Source organism: Cyprinus carpio, chromosome B17 (assembly GCF_018340385.1).
Source record: "Cyprinus carpio isolate SPL01 chromosome B17, ASM1834038v1, whole genome shotgun sequence".
Taxonomy (NCBI): Eukaryota; Metazoa; Chordata; class Actinopteri; order Cypriniformes; family Cyprinidae; genus Cyprinus; species Cyprinus carpio.
The window spans coordinates 8279330-8305220 of NC_056613.1; the positions used below are offsets into that span (position 1 = coordinate 8279330).

General features: G+C 36.0%; 3 protein-coding genes across 3 annotated transcripts in view; 1 reads left to right on the forward strand and 2 right to left on the reverse strand.

Moving 5' to 3' along the window:
• LOC109076068 (aarF domain-containing protein kinase 1-like) overlaps positions 1-8779 on the reverse strand; it is a 105720-nt gene extending 96941 nt beyond the window's left edge. The window contains exons 1-3 of the mRNA XM_042742038.1: positions 8694-8779; positions 7892-8031; positions 7166-7249 (exon numbers count right to left, since the gene is read on the reverse strand). Coding sequence (XP_042597972.1) covers positions 7166-7249; positions 7892-8023 — 216 coding nt within the window. The 5' untranslated portion in view covers positions 8024-8031; positions 8694-8779. The remainder of the gene's footprint in view (positions 1-7165; positions 7250-7891; positions 8032-8693) is intronic.
• A 2251-nt stretch (positions 8780-11030) lies between these two features.
• On the reverse strand, positions 11031-12005 carry LOC109076069 (SRA stem-loop-interacting RNA-binding protein, mitochondrial-like). The gene is made up of 4 exons (XM_019091884.2): positions 11871-12005; positions 11626-11684; positions 11427-11534; positions 11031-11312 (listed from the first exon to the last, which is right to left on the reverse strand). The coding sequence occupies exons 1-4, from the start codon at positions 11941-11943 to the stop codon at positions 11244-11246; spliced, it is 309 nt and encodes a 102-aa protein (XP_018947429.1). The 5' UTR covers positions 11944-12005; the 3' UTR covers positions 11031-11243.
• A 124-nt stretch (positions 12006-12129) lies between these two features.
• On the forward strand, positions 12130-15968 carry LOC109076072 (nucleic acid dioxygenase ALKBH1-like). Its single transcript, XM_019091886.2, has 6 exons — positions 12130-12297; positions 12701-12809; positions 13054-13216; positions 13512-13602; positions 15016-15209; positions 15442-15968. The coding sequence occupies exons 1-6, from the start codon at positions 12160-12162 to the stop codon at positions 15869-15871; spliced, it is 1125 nt and encodes a 374-aa protein (XP_018947431.1). The 5' UTR covers positions 12130-12159; the 3' UTR covers positions 15872-15968.
• Positions 15969-25891: the final 9923 nt, after the last annotated feature.

Sequence of the window (25891 nt, forward strand, 5' to 3'; positions counted from 1 at the left end):
ACTGCAGCTGCCGTTAGAAGCGTCCCGGTTGATACAGAAACAGTGAGCGTTCTGAAACGTGTGCTCAGGACTGCGCATGCGCACTGGCTGATCTAGCCTGAATAATAAGCTTTTTATAACGTTATTTTTGGTCAAGTTGACCGTTCCAAGATGGCGGCTGCATCTATGTGCCTGGAGCCTTCTAATGGGGCATCTATACATATCTACATATTGTTAAAAACAAATTTCCATACAAAGAAAATGGATGGGATTTTTACTTCTGGAACCTACTGTTACTAAAGCTAGAGGACAGAAAGTGATGATGAAACCAGTGAGAGAAAAGAAGCAAAAGTGCAGATTCTCCAGCATGGGCACCACAGCTCAAGAAGCATGGAGAAGCAGAACTTCTAGGACTACACATTATATTTTTTCAACATCTTACATTTTCAAGGTTAAAGCAAACACAAGGTGATAATATATTGTTAACAATTGCATCTACAGTACATTTATTCCAGTCAGCAGTTTCCAAACTTACTAGTCCTTCTAACTTTCATAAGGGCAGAAACAAAGTTCCTAAAAGGCAACAGCAACCTGGGGTTTTCACTCAGAGCTAGGGAAATGAATATATGGCTCATCCATATGTTCAGTTTTCCCGGCTGCAGCAAATCTATGAACTGATGAGCACAGCATTGTTCCTCCATGTGTGCAATCTACTTCTGAGTCCTTCATTTTCTCTCTATTGCCCAAAAGTAATTTCATTAGTTCAGATCTGGAGATAATAAATGGCACCTGTTGCACTTCGCAAGATAATTATAAACAGTTTTAGAAAATAACTGCCTAAAACCCCTTGTTACTACCGTCCTCTGATGTAAATGTTTGCGACAAACGGAAGATGCCGTCGATTTATTACTTTAATGCATCAAGCACGGAAAGGGGTCTTCCCATCCTCAAGTGACCTTTAATGACAACTAACCAAGTCGATGGAACTACAAGCCGCAATTTCAAGCTGAATCATAGAGAAAATCAAGAGCAATGGTGTTCAAAAAATCAATTTTATGCTAACTTCAAACCCTGGCTCATTTGCATGTCCGTAGCAGCCCATCTCCCTGGCTGCGATGAAAATACAGTATCGGTGCAACCTAAAAAACGATGATGAATTAGACGTCCAAGAGCACGCCCGAGCTAATGATAATCCAAAGGCGAAAATCTGAGATGACCTTCAGCGAGCACCTGCACATTAATCATCCAGTGATACAGCCAGCATTTCATTACCGCCCCCCGTATGATAGGTGCTTTCTTACACGCCTGTGATCTATTACATCATCGCAATAAACATGATAGTCTAAGTTGGTGGCAGAGCAGAGAGACTTGTGGGTTAAAACGTCGCATAACAGGTGGCCACATCAATCGGGTTGCGAGTCTAAACAAACATGCCGCATAAAACTGTTCAGTTATAGAGGTGCACATTTATGGACTTGCCGTAAACAGTTCACCCCTTCAGGAAAATAAAAACATTATTATTATAGCACCTCGGCCGACCATTCTGTTAGAGTGCCTGTTTTTGATTTTGTTAAGGTCTCTGCCAACAAACACTCCAGGCTTGTTTTTCTCTCCAATACTTCAAGCCAAGATGCTGACTTACTTGGAACAACAACCTGTGCGAGGAACAGATTAATCATTTAGACAAGAAGGAAGGGAACGGTTCTAGAGTGAAAATGAAAAGAAGGGAAGTGGGAAAAGACTGTTTTCTCACATCAACATGTGAGCCTTTTCCCTTAAAAGAATGAGCCAAGGCAAACTCAATCCAAATTCCATTTTTCCCACAATCAGATTACTGTCAATCCTCTTTCTTGCTGCTTGCCAGAGTCAGGGAGTCTCAGCTACATCAACGGGGTGCCACTTCTGAGGTTTTGTTGAATGTTTAAGGAAAGATCATAGAGTCCGACCCAAAGCAGGCCCCCAAAATCCTGCTTTTTGTGAGTAACTGGACCCCCGGGGCCAGCTGGAGATCGGGTTTGAGAACTAAAAATCGCAGTTACCTTATCAATATAGTCTTTAGCAATGATAAAACGATGACAATGAGAGAAAATCTCCACTGATGTGTTTTCTGCTTCCGTGAGCTATAGCTGCTCTAACCCTGTAATCAGTCTCAGACCCCGGTAGCACTCCGCTTCAGCAGGAGGGTCATGAGGAGGACGTTTCAGCTTCTCTGGGGGAAGTCGTGTGGAATAAGCCCTCGCTGAAGTCTAATCTGCTGTGCAAATGCTCCGTGAGGGCTGGTCAAGGACTTCGAGACCTCTGCAAACTATCACACTTATTCACAAACATAAATAAATGTACAAAAACGCACATACGCAAACAAAATACCAACAACACCAGAAAATTAACCTGTAAACAAACAGTAACTTCATACTATTGCTCAGACAAATTCCCTGGGGAATAGAGGATGATGCTCAGTCATGCTTAAATAAGTGAAAAATCGCACAGTCGACTGTGAAAACAGTCTCGGATACCTTTACAGCAGGTTTAGGACAGTGATCCGCCTTTTGCCAAACAGACCACTAAAAAAAAATCTAATTTGAGCATCTGGCTATGATATAAACGAGGCCATAGTACCTTAACCAGGGGCCTCAATAAAAGAGCAAAAAATATATACATATAATTCACAAATTAAAATCGTAATCATAAAAGTCAACACTATATACACATGCTCAGTACCAACACAATGCTGATAGCAGAAACAACTGATTTTACTAATTTAACTGATGTTAGTCGACCCAAAATGTAGTTTGAAAATATAGGAAAGAAAAGCAAATGCAATGCAAATGTGCAAAGCAAAATTCAACAACAGATTTTTGTACTGTAGCTTTCTTTTAATATTGTCCTATAAGTAAACAGCAAATCAACTTAAAAATTAAAAATAATCATGTACAATGGTGTTAAATTGCATTTTAATAATTGCTATATCATAGTTTTTTTCCCAAAATGGGTCTTGACCCACCAGTTCAGAACCACTCATTCTGACTCAGCGGATTCTAACACATTTCAACACTTTATATCTGTGATATTCACACAATGATTCACATCGTCTCCTCAGACTGTTCGGAGGGTAATCGGTCAGCCAAGATGGGACACATATCCTCTCCTCAACGAAGACCCCACACAGGGTAGGAGATCATACAGCTAGACTATTTTCTGAGCAGTGGGTAGAAAAAGTGCATTTTACAGCAGAGCCTCTCAGCGCCAGGGAAAACAGATTACCTCCGTTTGTGCCGATGCCCGTCTGACAGCGGCAGCGCCTGGTACACCTGCCCTCCAACTTTGAGTGCATGCATTATTCAGCATCGCTAGAGCTCTGCGTGCCACCGGTGTTGTCGTCTAAAACTGCAGGCATCCATGTGCCGTAATCAAAGCAGGCCGGAGAGCAGCTTGTCTCGCTGCGATATCCTGCAGTTTCTACATGATAGTTTTTGAGGTACTAGGAGGGGAGGGAGGTGGCTCTAGTTTCCAGATTCTTCTTAATTTTTGTGATTTACCTAAACTTGCTAGTTCAGACCTACACGCCCTCCAGAAGCTTGCATTCTGCAAGTGAACGACGCCTCGTGGTGCCATCCCAAAGTGGCACAAAATCACTTTCACTCTCATGTGCACTGTGCTAGCCTGAGACTTGTCACAGCACTTGTATATTGTTGCTCTCTCATAAGTCTGATTGCTTCTACTTTGTAAGTCGCTTTGGATAAAAGCGTCTGCTAAATGACTAAATGTAAATGGTTTAGGCACTATAACTGCTGCTGGTAACAACTGCAAAAGTGTAAATAATAATAATATTTTTAAAAATCCTATTTAATTCATAATTGAGTTAATGTTACTTTACTTAATAAATATAATAATTATAAATATAATTAATTATATCCACTATAAATAATATTAAATGTTTAAATAAATACTTAAATTAAGAAATCGTATGCAATGCAGCATTGTCGAAGACCAATAAAATTCTGAAATAATGCAGAGAAATTTCTCTCTGCTTGTCAGCATGGATTTATACATAACATTTAGTGACTGAATTAATGTCTATCATTAAAAACATTTGTCAGCTGAAACAAATTATCAAATGCAATTTTAATTTGTTTTAAATTAAGTTTTAATGAACCACGTACATGTACCAACTCTTCAAATGGTTACTCTACTTCAAAAAGAAAGAAAATGTAAATGGCATCTGCGACTAAAAATGATTTATAAGGTGAAACAAATCAGGCAAGGCTCTGCAGGCTGGAGTTTGGGTGTCACCGATGTTCTCCGGTGGTCTTTCCAAAAGCAGATAACAGATGTAATCTCTCACTGCTGGGCTCCTTTCAATAGAGCCACACTGACATTGCAGGAAAAAAAGTGTTTTTCCATACTATTCATAGAATACATTATCAGGAGACATCAGCTGTGGGTTAAAAGGGCCAAAAGCATCTATTTAAGAAACACCAACTGTGGACCCAATGATTTCTCGCTCCCCAGGAATACTTTCTAAGTAGTCCATTTTGCCACCTTTGACTGCTAATTATGTGTCAGCACAGTGGGAGAAACAGAGGGAAATGAATGTGAATCTATCATGCAATATCTAACAGCAAAGATTATATGACGGAAGAAGCATGGGAATGTCAGATCTATAGGTCTAAGACTGGATAAGCCAAACTGTGATTCAAGAATTGGGATATTTAGTGTAGACTCAACAGTCAAAGCATCTGTCAAAGCGCATTTTTTAACAGACCAAACTAATTGGTGCAGACTGTCAGCATATATAGGCTTAAGTTCAATGATATGGAAATCATCTTTGTTCTAATATGCTGATTTGGTGCTGAAGAAGCATTTGTTATGATTATCATAAGTGTGTTGATCAGTTTAATGTATCCTTGCTGAATAAAACTATTAATTAAAACATTTTAACTGTAACATTCGTGTTGATGTGGTTAGTATAACGTGCAAAAAGTAAAACTGTCTTGAATCTCAGCAATCATTACGTCACACGAAAGTGAGTAGTGATTTAATGGCTAAGATGGAAAGCACTTGGTAGGCAGAAAGAGCAGGTGGTCTATTCTGCAGAGAGCAGAGGCACGGTTAACTGCGTGGAACGCCCCTCATTACAGGAGTCACACGCTGTGGCCATTACAGAGCCGCAACACCTGGGAGCTCCCCCATGATCCCTTGCACTGTTCTCATGGAGCAATGAGACATGCTCGTCCTTCTGCAAAACATCCACTTCCTCCCAAAAACCTCCTCCCTCACAAATTTTAGAGCTGAAACATGAAAACACGCACATGTGGTGATACCAAATTATGAGTATGTCTCATTCCACTGTCTAGTTCCCTATCATTTGAATGAGTATATTATGAACATGAACCTTGGACCTTGATCCACTAAGCACTGAAACACTGATGATTCAATTACTTGCAACATGATTATAAGCTTATGCATTGAAATGTAGCTGGTATTTATTAATACGGATGACAAGCTATCTTGGGGGGGGGGGGGGGGGGGGGGCAAAAAAGTTTGAACAATTACAAATCAGTTCAAACTGTGTTTGAATCAACACTCCACAATTATTAAAATGCATAATCAAAAGTGATATTGTGGACCACATTACAGTGATGACAATTTATATTAAGGTGCCCTTGTTGTATGTTACATGCACTTACTATTATAATAACAATACATTATGCATAATTACATGCAAGTAACCCTAATCCTAACCACAAAGTAAGCACATGTAGTTAATTAATATTACTCAGTACTTAAATGTATAATTAAATACACTCTAACAAGGACACCTTAAAATAAAGTGTAACTGTTATTAATTGGAATGAATACTATGGCACTAAATTATTACAATATTTAATTACTATGGTTTTGTCATGGTACACCAAGGTACTGCAAAATATACAATAGTTGTACTAATACAGTGTTATGGTAAATGTGCAGAACAACATGGTATAGTATCATGTCCAAAAAACATGGTAATATCACAGTAGATTAAACACTCCCGAAAAAACAAAGATGTTTAGGTGTTCACTCACTGTTTAAAAGACTTTTAAACCTGTTAATTTGTACAAATGTCCAGAATGCAGAAAAACAGTAACTGGGATAAAGCTAAGCAAGAATGATCCGAAACAACCTGAGCCAACTGAACTGAATCACCTAGTGAGAGAATAATTAGAAGCCAAATCTCTCCTCTATATTAAATCAAGGGCCTGCATTAATTCTAATCAGCGTGTGTAGCCAGGCTTGACTGCGGGCCCCGAGGGGGAAGGAGAACAGCACCCTATCCTCGCACCCTGGCCTTGCAGAGAGTGCATCTGGCTCGGACCCTGCTCTTCAGGGTTCAGCGCTTCCCTCCAGCGGCTGCCATCAGCGCTCAGACTCACACACACAGGTGAGAGACTGCAACCTTTCCCTGCTCCAGCTGTTTAACTGTACCTGATGGAGCTGTTCAAATGGCCTTTATACACAGGGGTGGAAATGGCAGAAGAATTATTGCCTGGCATTTGCAGCTATGATCCTACAAACAGCAAAGCAGATTGTTTAGGGTGTTTTAAGATGTTTTGAAATCCTGATCAATGCATCAATAATGAGACTGCATGGTGATTATTGACTTACATGCCATCATATTACTTTGAGTAATGTGTTGGCTTGGATGACATTTAATAAAATACAATTGCTTATTAAAGTACATGTAATTTAAGATTACATAAACACACGCAAAATGCAGAAGTAAAAATCGATGTGTATGTGCAACATTATGACTAAAAATCATGGAGCCTGCAACAATTTTTATGGGTTAGTGAAATATATATACCAAATATATATTTAGTAGCCATTTATGATTGTTCAGGCCTTTTCTGAACCTCTTGGTAGCAAACTATGCAGTTGACCGAAGCAGCACATATTTAGTGCACTCTATGGCAAAGTGCTCATTCATCTCTATGAAAATTCTTTTACAGGACCACAATATACCTTTCTTGAAATTAGGATTTTCAAGAAAAAATGTCTATGTCAAAGCCCAGGGCTCAGGGAGGGACACTCCACTTTCCTCTAAAATGAGTGCAGAAGCCCAAAATAAATGAAATAAAAAAGAAAAATGTCCACACAGCAGATATTCCTAGATATAACCTATCACCATTGAGAATTTTTTTTTTACCTTTGATTTGACAGCCCAGTACTCTTCTGTCCCATACTGTACATCTCTGAGAGTGGTGAGGTAGTCATAACTGATGACAGCTGTCTGAAAACATTCATTTCAGAGACACAGAACAAAACTATGAATAAAAATCTGCACAATAGAGATAGAACAATACATTTAAAATACTCAGAAAACAAAAAAAACAAATACAGTGTAATTTACTTACAGTGACTCAAACGCAGTAGTATTTAAGAATTATTCAAAAGTATTATAATTCATAAAGATTCATAAATTCAAGTTATCACACAAAAAAACTAACATATTGTGAAAATCTCAACAGTTAAAATACTCTTATATAAAAGTAAATAAAATTGATCTTGTGTACCATGTTACAGTTTTATATCAGATGGTAAAATCTTATTTAAATATGATTTCAGTAATATGGTACTACTACCGTACTAAATGATTACCATGTTTATTTACTATGGTTTTACCATGGTACATTCCAAAGAATAAGAAGAAAACTGTAAATAAATATTTGCGAATGCATTTAAAATATGCTGTATTTGCATTTGCATCAAGTAATTTGCTTACTTTGATTCAAGCACATGAGTATTAAAAAATTTTAATATTACATTTATATTTAATAAATAATTTAATATAAAAGTAATATTTATTATTAAAAAGTTTTCAAAGGTATTAAAACTTTAATGAATTCAAAAAATAAAAATAAATCATATTTACTGTTGCAGCTGCCCTCCCAAATCTAATGATGCTGAGATCATTGAAGTCCACATTTTTGCTGTACAAGTAGAATCCTGATGATGCGAACACTGCAGTGGCTACAGATGATACCTTCAGCAGTCGAACAGCCATGTGAGGAGCTGCAAAAACAGAGATCCATCACCATCATCACTGAGCAGCTGCCTCTGTATTAAGTACTGTATATTCAAAACATCAGCTAAGTTTAAAAAACACATTTAAATCAAGCTTAGACTTTGAAAACTAATTATTTCATTTCTCATATTTTATATTTGTGTATTCCCAAACATAAAGTTCATTAAATTATTATATACTAATATTTTCAAAAATCATACATAGTAAACAATACACAGTAATCACTAATACAGTGTTATTTAATTTGCTGTTGGCAGAGGATTGGGGGCGTGACACCAAGGTTGTTGCGTCATTGGTTTTGACCATGTGAGATGGTCATGAAAACTCATAAATGAACAGGATTACACAATTGAAGAAATATAACGATATTTGTCAAATTAATGAATGAGTTAAATGAAACACCACCACTACACATTTAAACAAAGACAATCGCAGCACGAGTGAACCCGTTTCATTCATAACATCAGTCGGTGTAGTGAAAGACGCGGTCAGCTGGTCACAAATAACGCTTGTTACACAAGCGCTTGCGTAACACACAGAGAGAATATAACCAAGTAACCGCCACCGTTTTATTGCATGATGTCTGATTTAATAACTGTGGTTATTCGTGTATTTCCAGAGAATCGCAAAACACAAAAAAATGATTTACCTTCATTGACTCACGCTGTCATCCACTAACCGGTGTCGCGCTGTGACCTTTCAACTCTGGCGTCTCTGTTGACAACGCAACGTGCGTGGCGCGAAATGCATCATGGTCATTGTAGTTTAAGATTATATTCAGTCAATAGTTGAAAAATACCTATCTGTGCCATTTAAAAATTTAATTAACCTTAATTATGAAATATTATAAGCTATTAATCTATTTTCAAGCGTGTGAGAAACCAATACTGATGACTACACAGATGCATTCTCATGATTGAAACTTAATTTTAACATTTTCAGATAAGTACCACACCATTAAATTATGGTAAGTGGATGTAAGTACAAAAATTAATGACCATATCCCATTTTTAATCAAATTATATAACTGAGCAGATGTTCACAGCAATAAAACGCAAAATGATTTCAACCACATTCTTCTTACAGAGAACCACAGGCAACAGATATATTTTAAAACGTAAACACTTTACATAAGCCTACACTTTTTCTTTCAGGCGAAGAAGACAGGGTAATGATGGAGCGTGAAAAGATTTAACATGACATGAGCTCGGACAGATAATGTGACCGGAACATTAGCAAAGTCATCCTAAATGCAGCCTTGATCAACCTCTAAATTAATTAACAACGCTGATTAAATGTTTCATGCATTTGCATGACCTAAGCTTTACATAAAACACTCAAGTTATCACTCATCTATTACATGTAAAAGTAATAAGGAATTAAAGCTGGAATCAGTTTCTGCGCTGCTAGTGTCAGCTAGCAGGACAACAAAAAGTAACATGTTGTCAAACAACCTTTGCAAATGCCTCCCCCAATTCAAACGTCACAAACTGCTCTTAAAGGGATACTCCAAACCAAAATGAAAATTTTGTCATTAATCACTTATCCCCATGTCGTTCCAAACCCGTAAAAGCTCTGTTCGTCTTTGGAAAACAATTTAAGATATTTTGGATGAAAACCGGGAGTCCTGTGACTATCCCATAGACTGCCAAGTAAACAACAGTGTCAAGGTCCATAAAAGGTATTTAAGTCATCATCAGAATACTCCATCTGCCATCAGATGTGCAATCTGGGTTATATGAAGCGATGGGAACACTTTTTGTAAGCAAAGAAAACAAAAATAAGGTCTTTATTCAACAATTCCTTTGTCAACAGTCTCCTCTGTGTCTCTCCATATCACCGTATGCTGTGTATGCTCTTCTGTATCAGCCGCGCCACAAGGATGCATTGTTTCTACGTGTATTTAGCTTTGAAAGAAAACAGCGCATCCTTGTGGCACAGATGATACAGAAGAGCATATGCAGCATATGGAGATATGGAGAGACACAGAGGAGACTGTTGACAAAGGAATTGTTGAATAAAGTGGTTATTTTTGTTTTCTTCGCTTACAAAAAGTGTTCCCATCGCTTCATATAACCCAGATTGCACATCTGATGACAGATGGAGTATTCTGACAACGACTTTCATACCTTTTATGGACTTTGACATTGTTATTTACTTGGCAGTCTACGAGATAGTCACAGGCCTCCAGGTTTTCATCCAAAATATCTTAAATTGTGTTCCAAAGATGAACGGAGCTTTTGGAATGACATGGGGGTAAGTGATTAATGACAAAAATTTCATTTTGGGGTGGATTATCCCTTTAACGGTCTATTAAAGTGAAGAAGTGTATCAACAAGTAAAAGTAGTCTACTTTCAATAAAAAAGTCCAACATATAAGAAAATACTTTTAACTTGAAGATTAGCTTACCTGCGGGGAAGAGACTCCACAAATTCTTCATATAGGTGAAACCCAAATGAATGAAATGAATTTCATCAAATTCCTCCATTTTGTAAAAACACTGCCAATGTATACCCTTGTTTTACTCCATTGTCTGTCTCTGTGTGTATTTTGGCAAGTCTTTGATTTTCCTTCTTTTGTGGATTAAGTGGTGGGTCGCAAACCCCTTCGAATTTTGCTTGCACTTCAACAAACACCCTCTGGCCCGTCCTGTTACATTAGCCCCAAACTGTCGCCACTGGCTGCGTGAATAATATATATGTTGACAGGCAGGTAAGACATCCTATCATTGCATTCGGACCAAATGCAATGATTGGATGAAAATTTTTACGGTCTTAAGCCCAACACAGAGGATTGATATATTTTTTAATTTAGATCATTTTAACGATTGATTGCATTCAGGATGTGAAGAGACTTTCCCCAATTATAACAAAAATGTTCCTGGAAAAATAAAAAATTATTTAGAGAGTGCTGTTTAATTTTCGTAAAAGGCAAAATAATGAAGTACACACAAAAATAAGTAAACTGACAAAGAAAAGCCACCTGTAACCAACACAGCAAATTTTATTTGACTCACATTTCATTAAATGTTTTAAAAGAAAAACAAACCCCACCAGACAATACAGTGACAATCAACACTCATTATAGTTTGGCTTCTGAAAAACAAATACACCCAGTCAAGAGACATCCACAATAAATACAATTATGTGTTACTGAAGACATTTGACACTTGAAATCAGATCATTTCTGATGTCCTCTTCAGATGTCTTCTGCTTCTTTATTTGACCTTCTTCCAGAAAACGGCTTTCTGTTTTTTTGCACCTGGAGCTGCATTAAAATAAAAATTAAAAATTATATTTCTGATGCAGATGTTCAAAATAAAACATCTACCAGAGACATCTATGGCTATGTAGTTCATTTAGTTCCCAAATAGACCCTCACCTTTGCTCCTTCAATGATGTGAGGATCCTTTTGTATTGCATTCTGCAGTCCTTCCTCTGTAGTGAACCCTATCCAGCAAAACCCCCGATGAAAACCTGTCTCTTTATCCTGTTAGACAAGAGACAAATCATCTCTGCACTACAGCTTTTTATTTTACAAGATGAAACATTATATCTTAGTGCATTCTCCTTATACTTACAAATGGCAGTAGACACTTCTTCACCTGGCCAAACTGCCCAAAATGTTCTTTAATTTCCCCTGAAACCGTGCAATAGCATATATTAGACAATTATTTGTTGTACATGCAAAACATTACCCTATATTCTATACTATCAAAGACGCTTTGGAGTTAAGCATAAGGATAAAGACATTTCATTTACGTGCATGTTTAATATTAATTAAATTTGATGTAAAACCATTGGTTACATTACATCCTTTACTCACTCGTTGCGACGGTCCATGGTACTTTTGACACAAACACTTCAAACACCTTCTTGCCTGCTGCTGTCGCCGCCATGTTTCGTCCTTGCGACTGAAACTGACAGTGACCCCGACCACGTGACCGGAAGAATAAATATTTATCACATTAATCTATACAATTTAGAAACTTAAAAAAGTGTATTACGATACATTTTATGTTCATAATTGTTACTTTGTTTGCATTATATAATAAACATGTCTAAATCGAATCGAAGATTTGTTTCGTTGACGTCAGGAGTAGAAAGGTCACAAGATGACGGCAAAGATGGCAGCCTCCATAGTGGAACATGGAGAAGATGCTTTTAGAAAATTGTTCAAGTTTTACAAAAGGAGAAATCCTCCTCCAGACTTCAGTGACGTGCTTAATTTCTCCAAACCTTGTAATGACAAGGTGAGTCATTCGGTTTTTAAGAATATCTCCGTATTTCTTAAACTGTGTATAGTATTATTATTGATATTAATCAGTTATTAGAACATTTGATTAGCTGTATTTATTAACTAATCTGACTATGTGCAATGTTTATTAAACCAGACCTTATAATGACAAGGTGAGCCATTCAGACTTGATGAATATTGCCATATTCGTGTTTTATGAAGTCTTTACTTAACTGTGTATATTATTGTTATTATTTACCTGTTGTTAGAATATTTTATGACTTAGATTTATGAACTAATTTGGCTATGAACTGTGTTTATTGGCTAATTCTGGCATCAGATGTAATATTAGATGCATACAGAACTTGGCACAAATTTAGTTTTGAGCTTTTAGTCATCAAAATTCTCTGCTTTGCTAGGTTTTTGCCTGTGAACTTAACTCGATTTCTATATGTGAGGAAGATGTTTCCAAAGCTGGTCTTCGGCCGGTAAAAGACTGGAGGGCATTTGGTCTTCATGGATATCCAGGTATGGTTTAGATACATAGGCTGGTGGCAGTTTCGAATAATTAACAATCTGTATGTTCTCCAGAATGTACAGAATTTTATGGATTTAATTGATATTCTATGTGATATTCTATGTGACTATATGAGAACACAGAACACTGTATAAAACATGTTGCTCTTTGACATGTTGTTATGGGAATCTTCCTTGTCTTCCTTTTAACTTTCAGTGAGGTTAAATTAATTATATCGTCACTGTTGGAATGCAGGGTTTATCTTTATATCAAACCCATTCCTGCCGGGTTCTCAGCAGTACTGGGTAAAGCAGTGTTTGAAGATCTATCCACAGAAACCCAACGTGTGTAACCTGGATATGCATATGTCATCTGTGGAGACAGAAAACATCTGGGAAAAAAGTATAGATGTTATTCGGTGAGTTTCTGCCTTGCGTTGGCAACTTAGTAGAATATAATTTTATTGTATATTATTTCTGTGCATTTAGGCTTTTTTTTTTTTTTAGAATAAAACATATTTTATATATGTAGATGCTTTCCTTGTGGCTAGGCCTGTTGTAATTTTACTGGGACCTAGATGGTAGATTTGAGCATTTGCAGTTTCTTAGACCCTCTTTATCTCGAAACAGTTGTGTAAATGGTTTGTGCTCCTGCACTGCACCTGATCCATCTCACACTGTTCCTTCTCTGAATGAGTCTGTGTATTATTGCAGGAGGAAAGGCTGTGGGAAAAGAGAGCCCAAAACTCTGCTAGAAAAGCTGCGCTGGGTAACACTGGGTTACCACTATGATTGGAACTCCAAGGTACGACATTCACACTCTAATGTGCTTTTAACACGCTTTACCTGAGCGTCTTGCACTAAATTTCATTTTATTTTATTTTTATACTGTCATTTTATCAATAAGTACAACCATGTAACAATGAGATTAAAGAATCCTGTAAAAATGTATCACATGTATCAAATGTTTTCTGATGTATCATTACACTGAAGAACATTTTTATCAAATAAAAACAGCCTTGGTCAGCATAAACATTAAAAATAGACTTTTTAAGGGTAGTGTACAGTAGGTATGTTTTATAATTAGTCTAAACATTACCAAATACCAGTTATACTGCTATCATACTTTTATGAAGTTATTACTCTTAGTATATTTATTTATTTATTTTTAATGCATGTCTTTTTTTATTTATTAATTTTGTTCATTTTTTTTTTGTTACAAAAGTAAGTATTTTACTATGGAGCCTATTGTTTTTCCTACAGAGAGAAAGAGAAGGAGAAAACATTGTCTTGGATCTTATTAGCGTTATTTGCTCCTTTCAGGACATTTCATCTCTAATTGTACAGGCCTGATGTCTGCCTGTCTCGTTTATATGCTAATTACATAAAAGTGTTTAGTCTTCTGTCCTATTAAATCAGTCAGGAGGTGCACACCGGATTCATTAGCTCTGATGTTAGTTTGACACCGCCGAATGTCTGACGGCAATCTGTGAATTTTAAGCAGACACTCTTTCCTTCTCCCTTTAAGTAGAACTGAAGGCTGAGGCATTCACCCCGCTCGGATCCGACGCATAAGCCGCTAATTCAGCTCTTTGGAGTGGCTGTGTTCATATGATTGTCCATTGATTACACTTTAATGCATAACCGCTGACAGTGACCCACTGCGAAAGCCACAGAGGAGAAAGAACGCTGCAAAAGCTCTTTTAACAATTATGTCAATCATGATGTTAGTCATATTTGCATTTTGCCACAATGACAAATCACAAAATTTTTTTTTTTTAATTTTTATGATAAAAGGGCATCAACTTTTTTTTATGCAGTGGAATAATCAAAAATGTGAAAATGTTTTTATTTCACTTTATATCTTGTAATTCGGACATTTCTTGTTTGTTTATTGATCGTTTATTGTCGAAAAAAGTCTGAAATGTGAAATATAAACCCAAAGTTGTGAGAGAAAGTCTTTTTTTTTTTATTCTGTTTCGTAAATAAGCTTTCATACATCAGGGTGGTATGGCCTACTGTGTGTATTGATCTAGATTAGCTATTGTGCCCTTGAGCAATGAATTTAACCCTAGTTTACCTGTACTGTAAGTCACTTTGAATAAAAGCAACTGCTAAATGACTACCTAAAATAAAAGGCCTACTCCTATAATAAAAGTTAATTAACTCCATTGTACTATAATGAGGCATACTATTATGCTGTACTTTCTTTCTGCAGACTTACTCTCCAGACCACTACACTCCCTTCCCCAAGGAACTTCACTCGCTTTCTCACAAAGTGGCAGCAGCCTGTGGCTTTCCTGGCTTTAACGCAGAGGCGGGCATTCTCAACTACTACCGATCTGATTCCTCACTTGGAATCCATGTTGACGAATCAGAGCTCGATCATACCCGACCTTTGTTGTCGTTCAGGTGAGGAATATATATTGCTCAAATTTTAGCTCCATATACTCCATATACAAATATTAGCTCCATAAGAAGAAGAAGAAGAAATGTTACTTGAGCACATATGCTCAAGTATATATAAGGCAGCATTGGTGACTGGAGATATAGAGGTTGTCGATGTCTAATATTACTTAAAAACTGAAGTGCATGTAGCATCTTTTCCATACTGCATACGTACCCTTTTGTCCTTTGATGGTAGTTTTGGGCAGACTGCTGTTTTCCTGTTGGGCGGTACTAAGAGGGAAGACCGGCCCACAGCCATGTTCATGAACAGCGGTGACGTAATGGTGATGTCAGGACCCAGCCGCCTACTGTATCACGCAGTACCCTGCATCGTCCCCGCCCCCGCTGGAAACGTTCTGCCACCCTGCCTGGGCCAGAGACTAGAGACGGAGGCACAGGACTGTGACATCATCCAAAGCGTGTCAGAAGAGGATTGGGACGTTTGCTCCTGGTACTTGCAGACGTCTCGGGTAAATGTGACCGTCCGACAAGTACTTGCTTCAGGTCAGACCTTTCCAAGTTCACAGGCATCAAATTTGTCAACAGACAGCTGTGAGAAATCAGAGGAAGGAACTCAAAAAAATAAGAAGAGGAAAAGCGAATCAGGCTATGAGCGTGACACCTAACGTGCCTGTTTTGAATGTCATCCAAGTTTTATTTATGTAAAATGCACCTGGTATTAAAAATTGTTCATATAACTACAAAATAAATGCATTATTGTGATCACTTTCCAGATAATGACTCTTCATTCCAGAGCAGGTGTTGCAAAAACGCAACCACTTATGCATCAAGTCAACTCGGCTTAAAGCGTAGTTCTAAATTTTACCCTGTCATGACCAACTTCACACACAATACTTCTCAGTCTGCAGAACGGCGGTGACATTCAGTCCGGTCTGTTGTGAGTCGTGACAGTTTGCCAGGCGCAGGTCTGTTGATTTAAGGCTGGTTGCCATGTTTGCTCACTCAGGGCTGTAACACTAAACAGAGTTGACCTTCAGAGGAAAACCAGGGAGACGGCGTATAATCTTTTTAATCTGGTCAAGCGGTGTCACGACATGTCAAAGCCAGTGTGAGATTGCCTGTGACAAGTTCCCCGAGGGACCCAGGTTGACACTGCCATTGTGACTGAAAACACTGGGGGCCGGTGTTACCATGGTGATAAAACACTTCTGTCACTGCGTCTGCCTCTCGTGAAATGCTATCAAAAGTTCATGTCTGCATGTGAGATTTGTAAGATTAATGTCTCTGGTCTTTTACATGCTGTAAAAACATACATGCTAGGCAGCGTTTATCGGTCTGTCTTTTGGTACCGTGGTGCTGTCAAGGGGGTATGTGAGATGTCACCCGGTTTGCTGCATCAAGAGGCTGTGGTGGGTGGTGTTATGATGGGACATTCCTGAAAAACATGGTAGTACTATGGTATTTTGATATATAGGCTACTATGGTACTGAATGAGTACAATATTGTGGTACACCAAAAATAAATACTGTGGTATTAACACACTACTTGTCCAAATAAATGTGATTTCACCATAGTATAATTTCTATGGTGACTATTGTGTTTTTTGGTCTTACATGATTCTTTTATAATAGTTTTTGTGTTTTATTTGATAGCATGATTTGCTATTAACCTGATTACATTGATTATTAAAAAAAAAAAACATACAGTACTGTGGTAATTTAATCCATAAAAAAGACACTGTGGTGATATGTTGTCAGATGGAAATAACCAAGATAGTTTGTGGTAAAGAAATTCTTATTTTTTTTTATATAATTCTTTCAAGAATATAATCAGTGTATAACAAAGTCTCAACCTTTAACTTAAAATGTACATATCTATCAAACATTTGGTGTCAGCAAGATTTTGCTTAGATTTTTTTTTTTGTTTAAAAAAATAATTTTAATTTTAGATATTGGTAGATTTTATTCAACAAGGACTTTTGAGATTGATCAAACATGACTGTAAAGATATTTATAATGTTACAAAACAGCACAACTGTTTTCACCATTAATAGTAATACCAAATCAGCAATTCTAAAAAATCAAGTGACACTGAAGACAAGGGTAATGGCCGCTGAAAATTTAGCTTTGCATGACAGGAATAAATTAGGCCTACAATCTTTGTGTGTGTATTTCTGTTTTTACAGTGTTTGTCGAATAAAGACTTCTCTTAAAAGGATCCTAAACTTTGAACGGTAGTGTAGATCTACAGTAGGCTATATCCTTTAAACACTTTAGTTTGTTCAGTAGCCTACACCAGTGTTTACCATCCTGCTCTATTCCCCTGCATGTCTATTTCAGGTCTTTGTAAAGCGATAAACAATTCCTTTATTATTAATCCAACTGTCCTTCTGAGACGCCGGAACTGTCTTGTGTGAGTACAGCGCTGGATTAATTACCTCCTGTTTTTGCTTATTGTATAACTGTGGGAGGCAGCATGGAATAAGAAGTAATTGGTTTTCGCGAAGCGGTACACCGGCCCTTTAAGAAAGCCACACAAACAAACGCCTCTCCATTAACCAAATCAATTGTCGCTTACCGCTGAGACGTGACGGTGATTATCCTATTTTTGGGTTCACCCAAGTTCCTCTATAATTACATCAAATGAGAATGTATTTCAATTCAATTGTCTTAAACGGAATTTCCCCCTGCTCCCTAAAGATGTAGCTAAGCTGCGTGTTCAATAAGTGAAATTCTCAAGTTTCCAAAAATAAGTCAAAAGGACATTAAACATGACATTACGTAAAATGCTATTAAACGCCCACAACCCCCGGAGAAGCATCAAGTATGTAGAAAGAGCTATCTGCTAGTGAAGATGAGGAGACTTTCCTCTTCAAGCACCTCCACGAACACCTGACGGCTTCTGTACCACATCCATTCAAAGCCAGCAGAAAGGCCCTGCCCTCTCAGATCAAATTAGACGCTGTCAGGATGATGTAGGTAGTCATATAATTTTTATTGCGGCCACTTTATCTGCTCTTCCTGCTGGCACCGTGTTTCTGTCCTGTTGTTGCCCTTCCGTTTTCCCTCGTCCCTCCCATTACGCTGTCATTGCCAGTCACTGGCAGGTTACCGGCGGCGGGTGCAGGAGTGCGAGAACCGTTCGGCCCTCGATCCGCGGCTGAAAGAACGAGCGCGTGGTGCGTTACTTTAACGCAACACAAAATTTACAGCAAAGTCGGTCACACATCCATCACTGAGCGAGATGGAGCATTGCATTACATTACAATCTAATCCCATTAGCATGGAACACTTTTATCTATTGTGGAAGATTGTCCTGCAGTGTTTACCTTTCAGGGTGAACTATGACAGAAATATGAAACTTTAAGTAAATTCCTGATATAGTATGGTTGTATACAGTTGAGTGTGGTAAAACTATTTAATATTATATTATAACTATTTAATATTATATTTCTATGTACATTTGTATTTAAAATTATTATAATATAGATAATATAGGCCTAATTATAATAAAAAATATAAATAATTTGTATTTATAAAATATTAATATATTTAATATTTTTAAACAAAAAATGTGTATAAAATATTTATATAGCCTAAAATATTCTATATAATATAGATTTTTTAAATATAAAGCATATATATATATATATATATATATATATATATAGTATATATATATATATATATATATATATAAAATTAATTCTTTATATATACTATAGTCGACATTTGAAGTGGATCAAGGTTCATTTTTTTCTTTTTATATTTGTTTCTATATAAATTAAATTAATATATTTATATAACATTTTAATATAATAAAATTTTAATATAGTAATACATAAGGCTGCATAAAATATATTTGTGAATATTAGACAATGCACGTGTATTTATAGTTTTTTATTATTATTATTATTTTGTACTTTCTATTTTGTTCGCATAACATGTCCTGAACTTACACTTACTTACTTATTTATTTTAATTTGTTTACTTTTTTGTTTGTGGTGATGCACATGCAGTATATTGAGTAAACGTGATTTGGTATTACTGTGTGGTACCACCACAGTCCTCTTTTTTAGGGGCAACACAATCACATTCACATCTTTCTAGGTGCTAAAATCTGCCTGAGTAAAACGATTTATCCTCAAGACAAAGAGAAAATGTGGTTTTACCTTCAAAAGCCCTCATTTTGTGGGCTAATTAAGCAACATTAGCTTTGCAAATTGGGGCAAAATTGCATTTGTGGTGTCATTTTTATAATCACTGCCATTACCAATAATTACTGCAGCAGTCGCATTGAGATGCAGGACAGTGGCTCTGGAAACCTCATTCTCTTAGCAGAACACTCCCCCTAGTGCCTTCATACATGATCATTTAACCAAAATCAACACTGTTCCTAAACACTGAGCACAGCGGTCAGACAGTACTCCTTCTGAACTTGATTTCATATTATCCTTTCATCTGAATAAAGTTGTTGAGTTTCTCACCGCCAAAAAAAAAATTGACTGCAATGTGTCTGATCTTGTCTACCCTCACTGACTGCTGGTGTGGGGTTTCCACACCATTAGCATGCTTAGCTTTTGCCCTTTCTTTGTGGTTTAAAGAGCACCCAGAGCTTGTCAGGACAGCTGCTTGGAGTCCTGTGAGATGAGCCGGTCAGAGACAACATTTCACCATTGTGGTTAGTCAGGAACGACTGCGCCGGAATACCAAGTGTCTGATCAAATGGAAGTGGGATTTTAGACGTTCCATTCCACAAAGTGAAACACTGTGCAGCCTGTTTATTCATTAGCTGTTCATTAGTGGCAGAATTAGCCGCTGAATGCACAATTCATTCAAACTTAAATTCTTCAATTAAGAGGGCAATGAAATTTAAATGGTTCTGTCAATTTGTGTAATGGTTCATAGTTTTATGGGTGCAAATGTGTGCTGATTTTCCAAATACGTATACTGTATGTGTTTGTATTTATATATACTGTACATAATAAATATACACAGTGCAATTTTTATTATTTTGTTCAGGTACAAGCTTAGTGTATATCTCTTTTTTGCCATTTAAGCTTTCAGATACCTCATACTCAACCGAGTGTTTGAAATGTCACTGAGTGCTACTTTCCAACACAATTTAAGCCTTTCAAAGTTCACTCTATTCAATGGTCTGTACATTCTGTGGATTTGTTTCTTTAGTTTTTTTCTTTTTTCTTTTGCTTTGATTGTGAGGGAAATGACAGATGAGTTGTCGCACGGTTTTGTCTCACACACACACACACACACACAAACTCTTCTCCAGTTGTGCCAGAGTAACTGTGAGCTCCGCGCTTGTGCTGTCTCATGAGCGACGCTGATGGCTGTAGCTACTAGACATGTTTCTCTTTTTTATTTCCTGCCTCCCCAAGCAACACAACGATAATGTCAAAGTACAAAGTTGAATATACCCAAACTCTGAGTGCTGAGGCAGAGGGGGCCATAAATACAGTTTTGCTTGCTTATGTATAAATCACAGCTTGCCTCTAGTGTATCTTATAGAGTTGTTTTGTGAAACTATCATTGTTAAAGATGTTGGATAGGATAGTTTGGCTGTGTGGCAGTGTTGTATATTTTTAAACATGTGAGGTTTTGTTTTAGAGAGGGCGCTGGTTTGAATCTGACACATATCACATACTGATCTTGTTCCCCTTTCAATCTGTCTTCCTGTGTGTCTCAGTTATGAGGCAAAAACCCATAAAATGTTGAGTTAACTGTTAATTCTGTAAGATTTTTTATGGATGCTGTCTATGCAGAACTTCACCGCCATGATGCTAGGGTGTTGCTATGTGGTTGCTAGGGTATTCTGTCTCAAAATCCTGCTTTACATAACTACAGTTTTTTTGTAATTATAATTAATAATATAAAATATACTATTTTGTGTGTGTATATATATATATATATATATATATATTATATATATATATATATATATAAAGTAGTCAAACAATTAATTGTGATTTATCACATCAAAAATAAAAGTTTTTGTTTACATAATATATGTGTACTGTGTATATTATGTATATATAAATACAAACACATGCATGTATTAAAGAAAAATATGTTATGTTCATATATTAAATATATTTAGATATAATATGAAACATAATAATATAAATATATAAATGTATATACATGTAAAATATATACTGTATGTGTATTTATAAATAAACACAGTATACATAAATATATTATGTAGACCAAAACTTTTATTTTGGATGTGATTAATCGTTTGACAGCTTATATATATATATATATATATATATATATATATATATATATATATATATATATATATATATATATATATATATATATAGCCAAAAATATTTTTTTATATATTATTAACAGTACATACAGATACCGAGAAGTTTAACTGAGATATAAACTGCATATCCAACCTTCTACTGTGTATTCTTCAGTTTTTGAGAAAAGAAATTGTGTTTTTTATCCCAGCAATGGTTGTTATTACAGTAGACCTTGTAGAGGTCAACAGTCAAATTACTTTCTGTTTCTCAGTGTGTCTCGCTGTCTTCCTCTCTGCGTCTCTTTTCATATCTCTCATTCGTTCTGTCATAAAATCACAGATTAGGTGAGCAAATGTTCAGACACACTGAGGAGTACCAGCTGCCGTTGTTATGGTGATGTGTGCTTTCAGCAGGCAGAGCCCCTGGCTTCCCGGTGTGTTGATTATGGCCCATTATGTTATTTGCGCAGACATTGTTTTTAATCGGCCTGCACCCGTTGCCATGGTAATGTGGATGGGGCAATGATTTCGAGGAGCTGGGGTCTCACAGCTCGCTGCCGTTTCATACGCTGTTTGCTTACCGGTCACATATTTCGATGGTATGGTCAGCGGTGAGGTGTGAGGTGAGGTGTGTCGGACTTGCACCCGTGTGTGTGTGTGTGTGTGTGTGTGTGTGTGTCCGCTCTTGCTCTCAGTGCAAAGATAGCCATTAACATCAAAGCTCCGGTTGGTCACATGTGCCGCATTCTATTCGTGTTCGAGGATAGTCACCTTAACCAACCTCAAAAATTCAGTTCGCTCAGATTCGAGTCATCTTGGAGTACTATGGTACAGAATGTGAATATGGTAATCATTCAGTATCATGGATTACTGTCACAAAAAGAACCATTGTGCTACCATGGCTTTTATCATATTAAACACCATGGTATTTATGATATTTACACAGTATTCCAACCACCAAATAAGTCCAAAACGCATTATGGTGTTACTGTTTTTGTTTTTTTGTTTTTAACCATAGCAATGCCACGTAAAAAAAAATTGATACCATGATGATATCATAGCTTCTGGACATGTACTGTACCATGGTGAATACTGTGGTAATAAAAAAATAAAATAAAATGTACTATTTACATGGTATTCCAACCTACAAATATAACCCAAGAAATATGGTGTTACCAAGGTTTTTTTTTTACCATAGTAATAGCATCGTACTTTAAAGTATACCATGGTACTAAAGTTTATGTACCAAGGTATTTACTCCAAGGTATTTCCTAAAATAACATAGTACTACTATGGTTAATTTCCAAAATTTCCTACATGTCCAAAAGGTCAAGCTTAGAAAAATGTGTCAAAAACTGTAATAAAATAAATAATAATAAAAAACTGTCAAAATTCTTTGTTGATGTGAATAATATAAACTAGATTTGCACAAATAATTGATTTCTAGTTCCAACTACAATACAAAGATATTAAGATACTATCATTTTTTTGTTATTTTTAGCCTTTTCACTACATAAACACATACATATATACGTATATGTAAACTCTGTAAGTTCACAATTTAAGTTCCTTTAAATTTCACGTTCCATGTCTGAAAATTATCCTGCGTCTTAGGAAGTGGGTGGTTTGGGCATGTACGTAACTATGATAGCTCAGACTTCAGCTAAAGGTGAAAAGACAATTGTTTACATTTTATCTAATATCTTGCATGTGAAGAGCAAAATGCTCTTTATTTTCTCTGTCTCCATCTCCCTCTTTCCATTTTGGCATCCTGTAATTTTTCTTTTTCAATCACACTGGCTCCCATGGCAACTCTATCTGCTGAGTAGCCAAGCTCTGTGAAATTGTCCCAGGGCCCCTGTAATTGGGTCCAGGTTAGACGCAGAGAGTAATGTAGTTCTTCAGGAACCTTATAGATGCTCGTTGTATGCAGCGTGGATGGCAGTGTTAGCTTTGATGTGACTATGTTACCTTTCAAATTATTTTGGTCATAACAGCTCTTTAGATAAAAGGCAAAAGGTAGATAAAGATAAAGAACAAAGGGTTTGTATTTGCACAACCTCGTGAAAGGAAACATATGTTATGTATGGAAAAATAAGATGTTTGGATCATCTATTATGAGATGAAGAAATAGCATACTTGAAACAAGTATTTTTTTGGTTTAAAAATGTTAAAACATTTTGCACTTCAATAAATCGAATTATTTTAGATATTATCACATGAAGCACATTTTCATGTTTACTCGATAAAACATTTTTACAGAGAGTTTTATACAATATTTTTTGCTCTATTGGCTGATAAATATGTATTAATACAACTTAGATTTTTTTTCTGTAGAAGCTGTGAAAAAAATCGTTAAATCTTAAAATCTGTAATTTTATTTAGTTTTCGTTATAGTTTAAATGAAAATAAAAATATCTTTACACATTTGCATTATCTTTTTAAATAGCCTCATATTTACCCATGCGCTGCACTGTGGTCCATTAGCGTCCCCTAAAGGACATTTGAAGAGAAATCTAAGCAGGTGCTCTTACTGGGCTTGATTGTGCCCTGAGGACAACCAGCTTAAGCAAAAACATGTTTACACACATGCTTCAGAATCTGATAGCCAGGGAACAGTGTGGAAGAGTTAAACACTTTAATCAGATAAGATACTATGATTTGCTCTACACAATAAAACCTGTTTTTGCAGTTGATATTTCCAATCAAAACTAGGCCCAAAATATGCCACTGCATAATATTTGTGATAATTAACTATTTTCTGTAAACACCATTGCATAAAGGTTAAAAATTATTCGAGGCTGGAAGAAACGTGCTATCATCATGCAGAAAGGAAGAAATGATAAAATCTAAATTCTCAACACTAATGAAAATGTTCAATTGATCAATTTCAGACATCATTCCTCCTTTTAAAATAAATAAAACTTATTATAAAAAATAATTTTCTTAATTAATATTATTGTCGTTTCCCATATGAAATATATTTAAATGACCTGAAAACAAGATAAATTTACTGAAAAAGCATAATGAGACAATTTCTGATAATATTTTTATTTTTCTTGCTCCATTATCAAATGTTTTTTTGTCCATACTGTAATTTTAATAATTTTGTAAATATATTTTTACTGAAAATATGCTGTAATTTTGTGTGTGTGTAATTTAATAATATAGGCATGTACTGTATGTGTAAAAAATAATTATTCCAAAATGTACAACTTTTACAACATTTCAAACATTCATACATGAATATATTTTTTTTTATAAAGAAATAAGTGTATATATATATATATATATATATATATATATTGAATATTATATATATATATATATATAGATAATATATATATATATATATATATATATATATATATATATATATACACTTATTTCTTTATAAAAAAAAAATATTCTAACTTTTTTGTAATTATTTTTATTTTATTTACAACATATATGCTCCAGAGGCTCCCAGTCATTTGGATTTGTTTTTACAGAGCCCTGTGTGTCATCATCTGATAAAGGAAGAGAGAAGTTCCCTTCCAAATGTTCTAAAGCAAACAGGAAAACCAGAGGAAATGAAAGCTGGAAAGTATGTGTTGGGGAATCCAAAACACTTCCAGCAGTTTAGCAGCGACTCCAGTGTTGTGCTGGCTAAAGCTGTTCCAGCTTTTCCTTCCTGTAACAAGAAAAGAAGGATCTGGAGGGTGGGAGAGAGGAGAATCCAATTGGATGAGCTAGACTGTTGATGATCCTTCATTTCTGCCTATTCAGTTCAGTGAATTCTCCATTCTGGTGTAATAGGTTTCGGAACGTGGTTTGTAATGTAGGCCTTTTTTCTGGTGTCACGTGTGTTATCCCAGAGCGGCAGTGAGGGGGTTGATAACGGGGGGTTTCCACGTGTAGTGAATACTCATCATCCATATGACATGTTTCTGGCATTCAACATCATCGTGTGGAACAGCCTATCTCCATATTTATGTAACAGGGATGTGTAGCTACACACAACATAAATCAACAGCCAACATATTTAGGGGTCAAATTATTAGTATTGCTTGCCAGATCAAACATCACAATAACCATTTAAAATAGATGAGATTAGGGATTTAAACAAACCCTTAATCCAAAGCATTAAATTTAAGGTGCATAATTTGCCCTGCCTCATGAATCATACTTCAAATTGTGCAGCTAACTGAAAAGTGTGCTGGTAAAATGGGACAATCCCCTAATATTTATATATGTAAAATGTATAATATATGACATGAATCATACTTCAATTTGCTATGTGTACTTTTCTGGTAAAGGGATATTTTTATACTATTTATATTAAAAAATAATATAAATTTGGAAAGTATAGTATAATCATTTATATTATTTATAATAGTTTGTTATTGTTTATTTTTGAAGTATTTTAAATATAT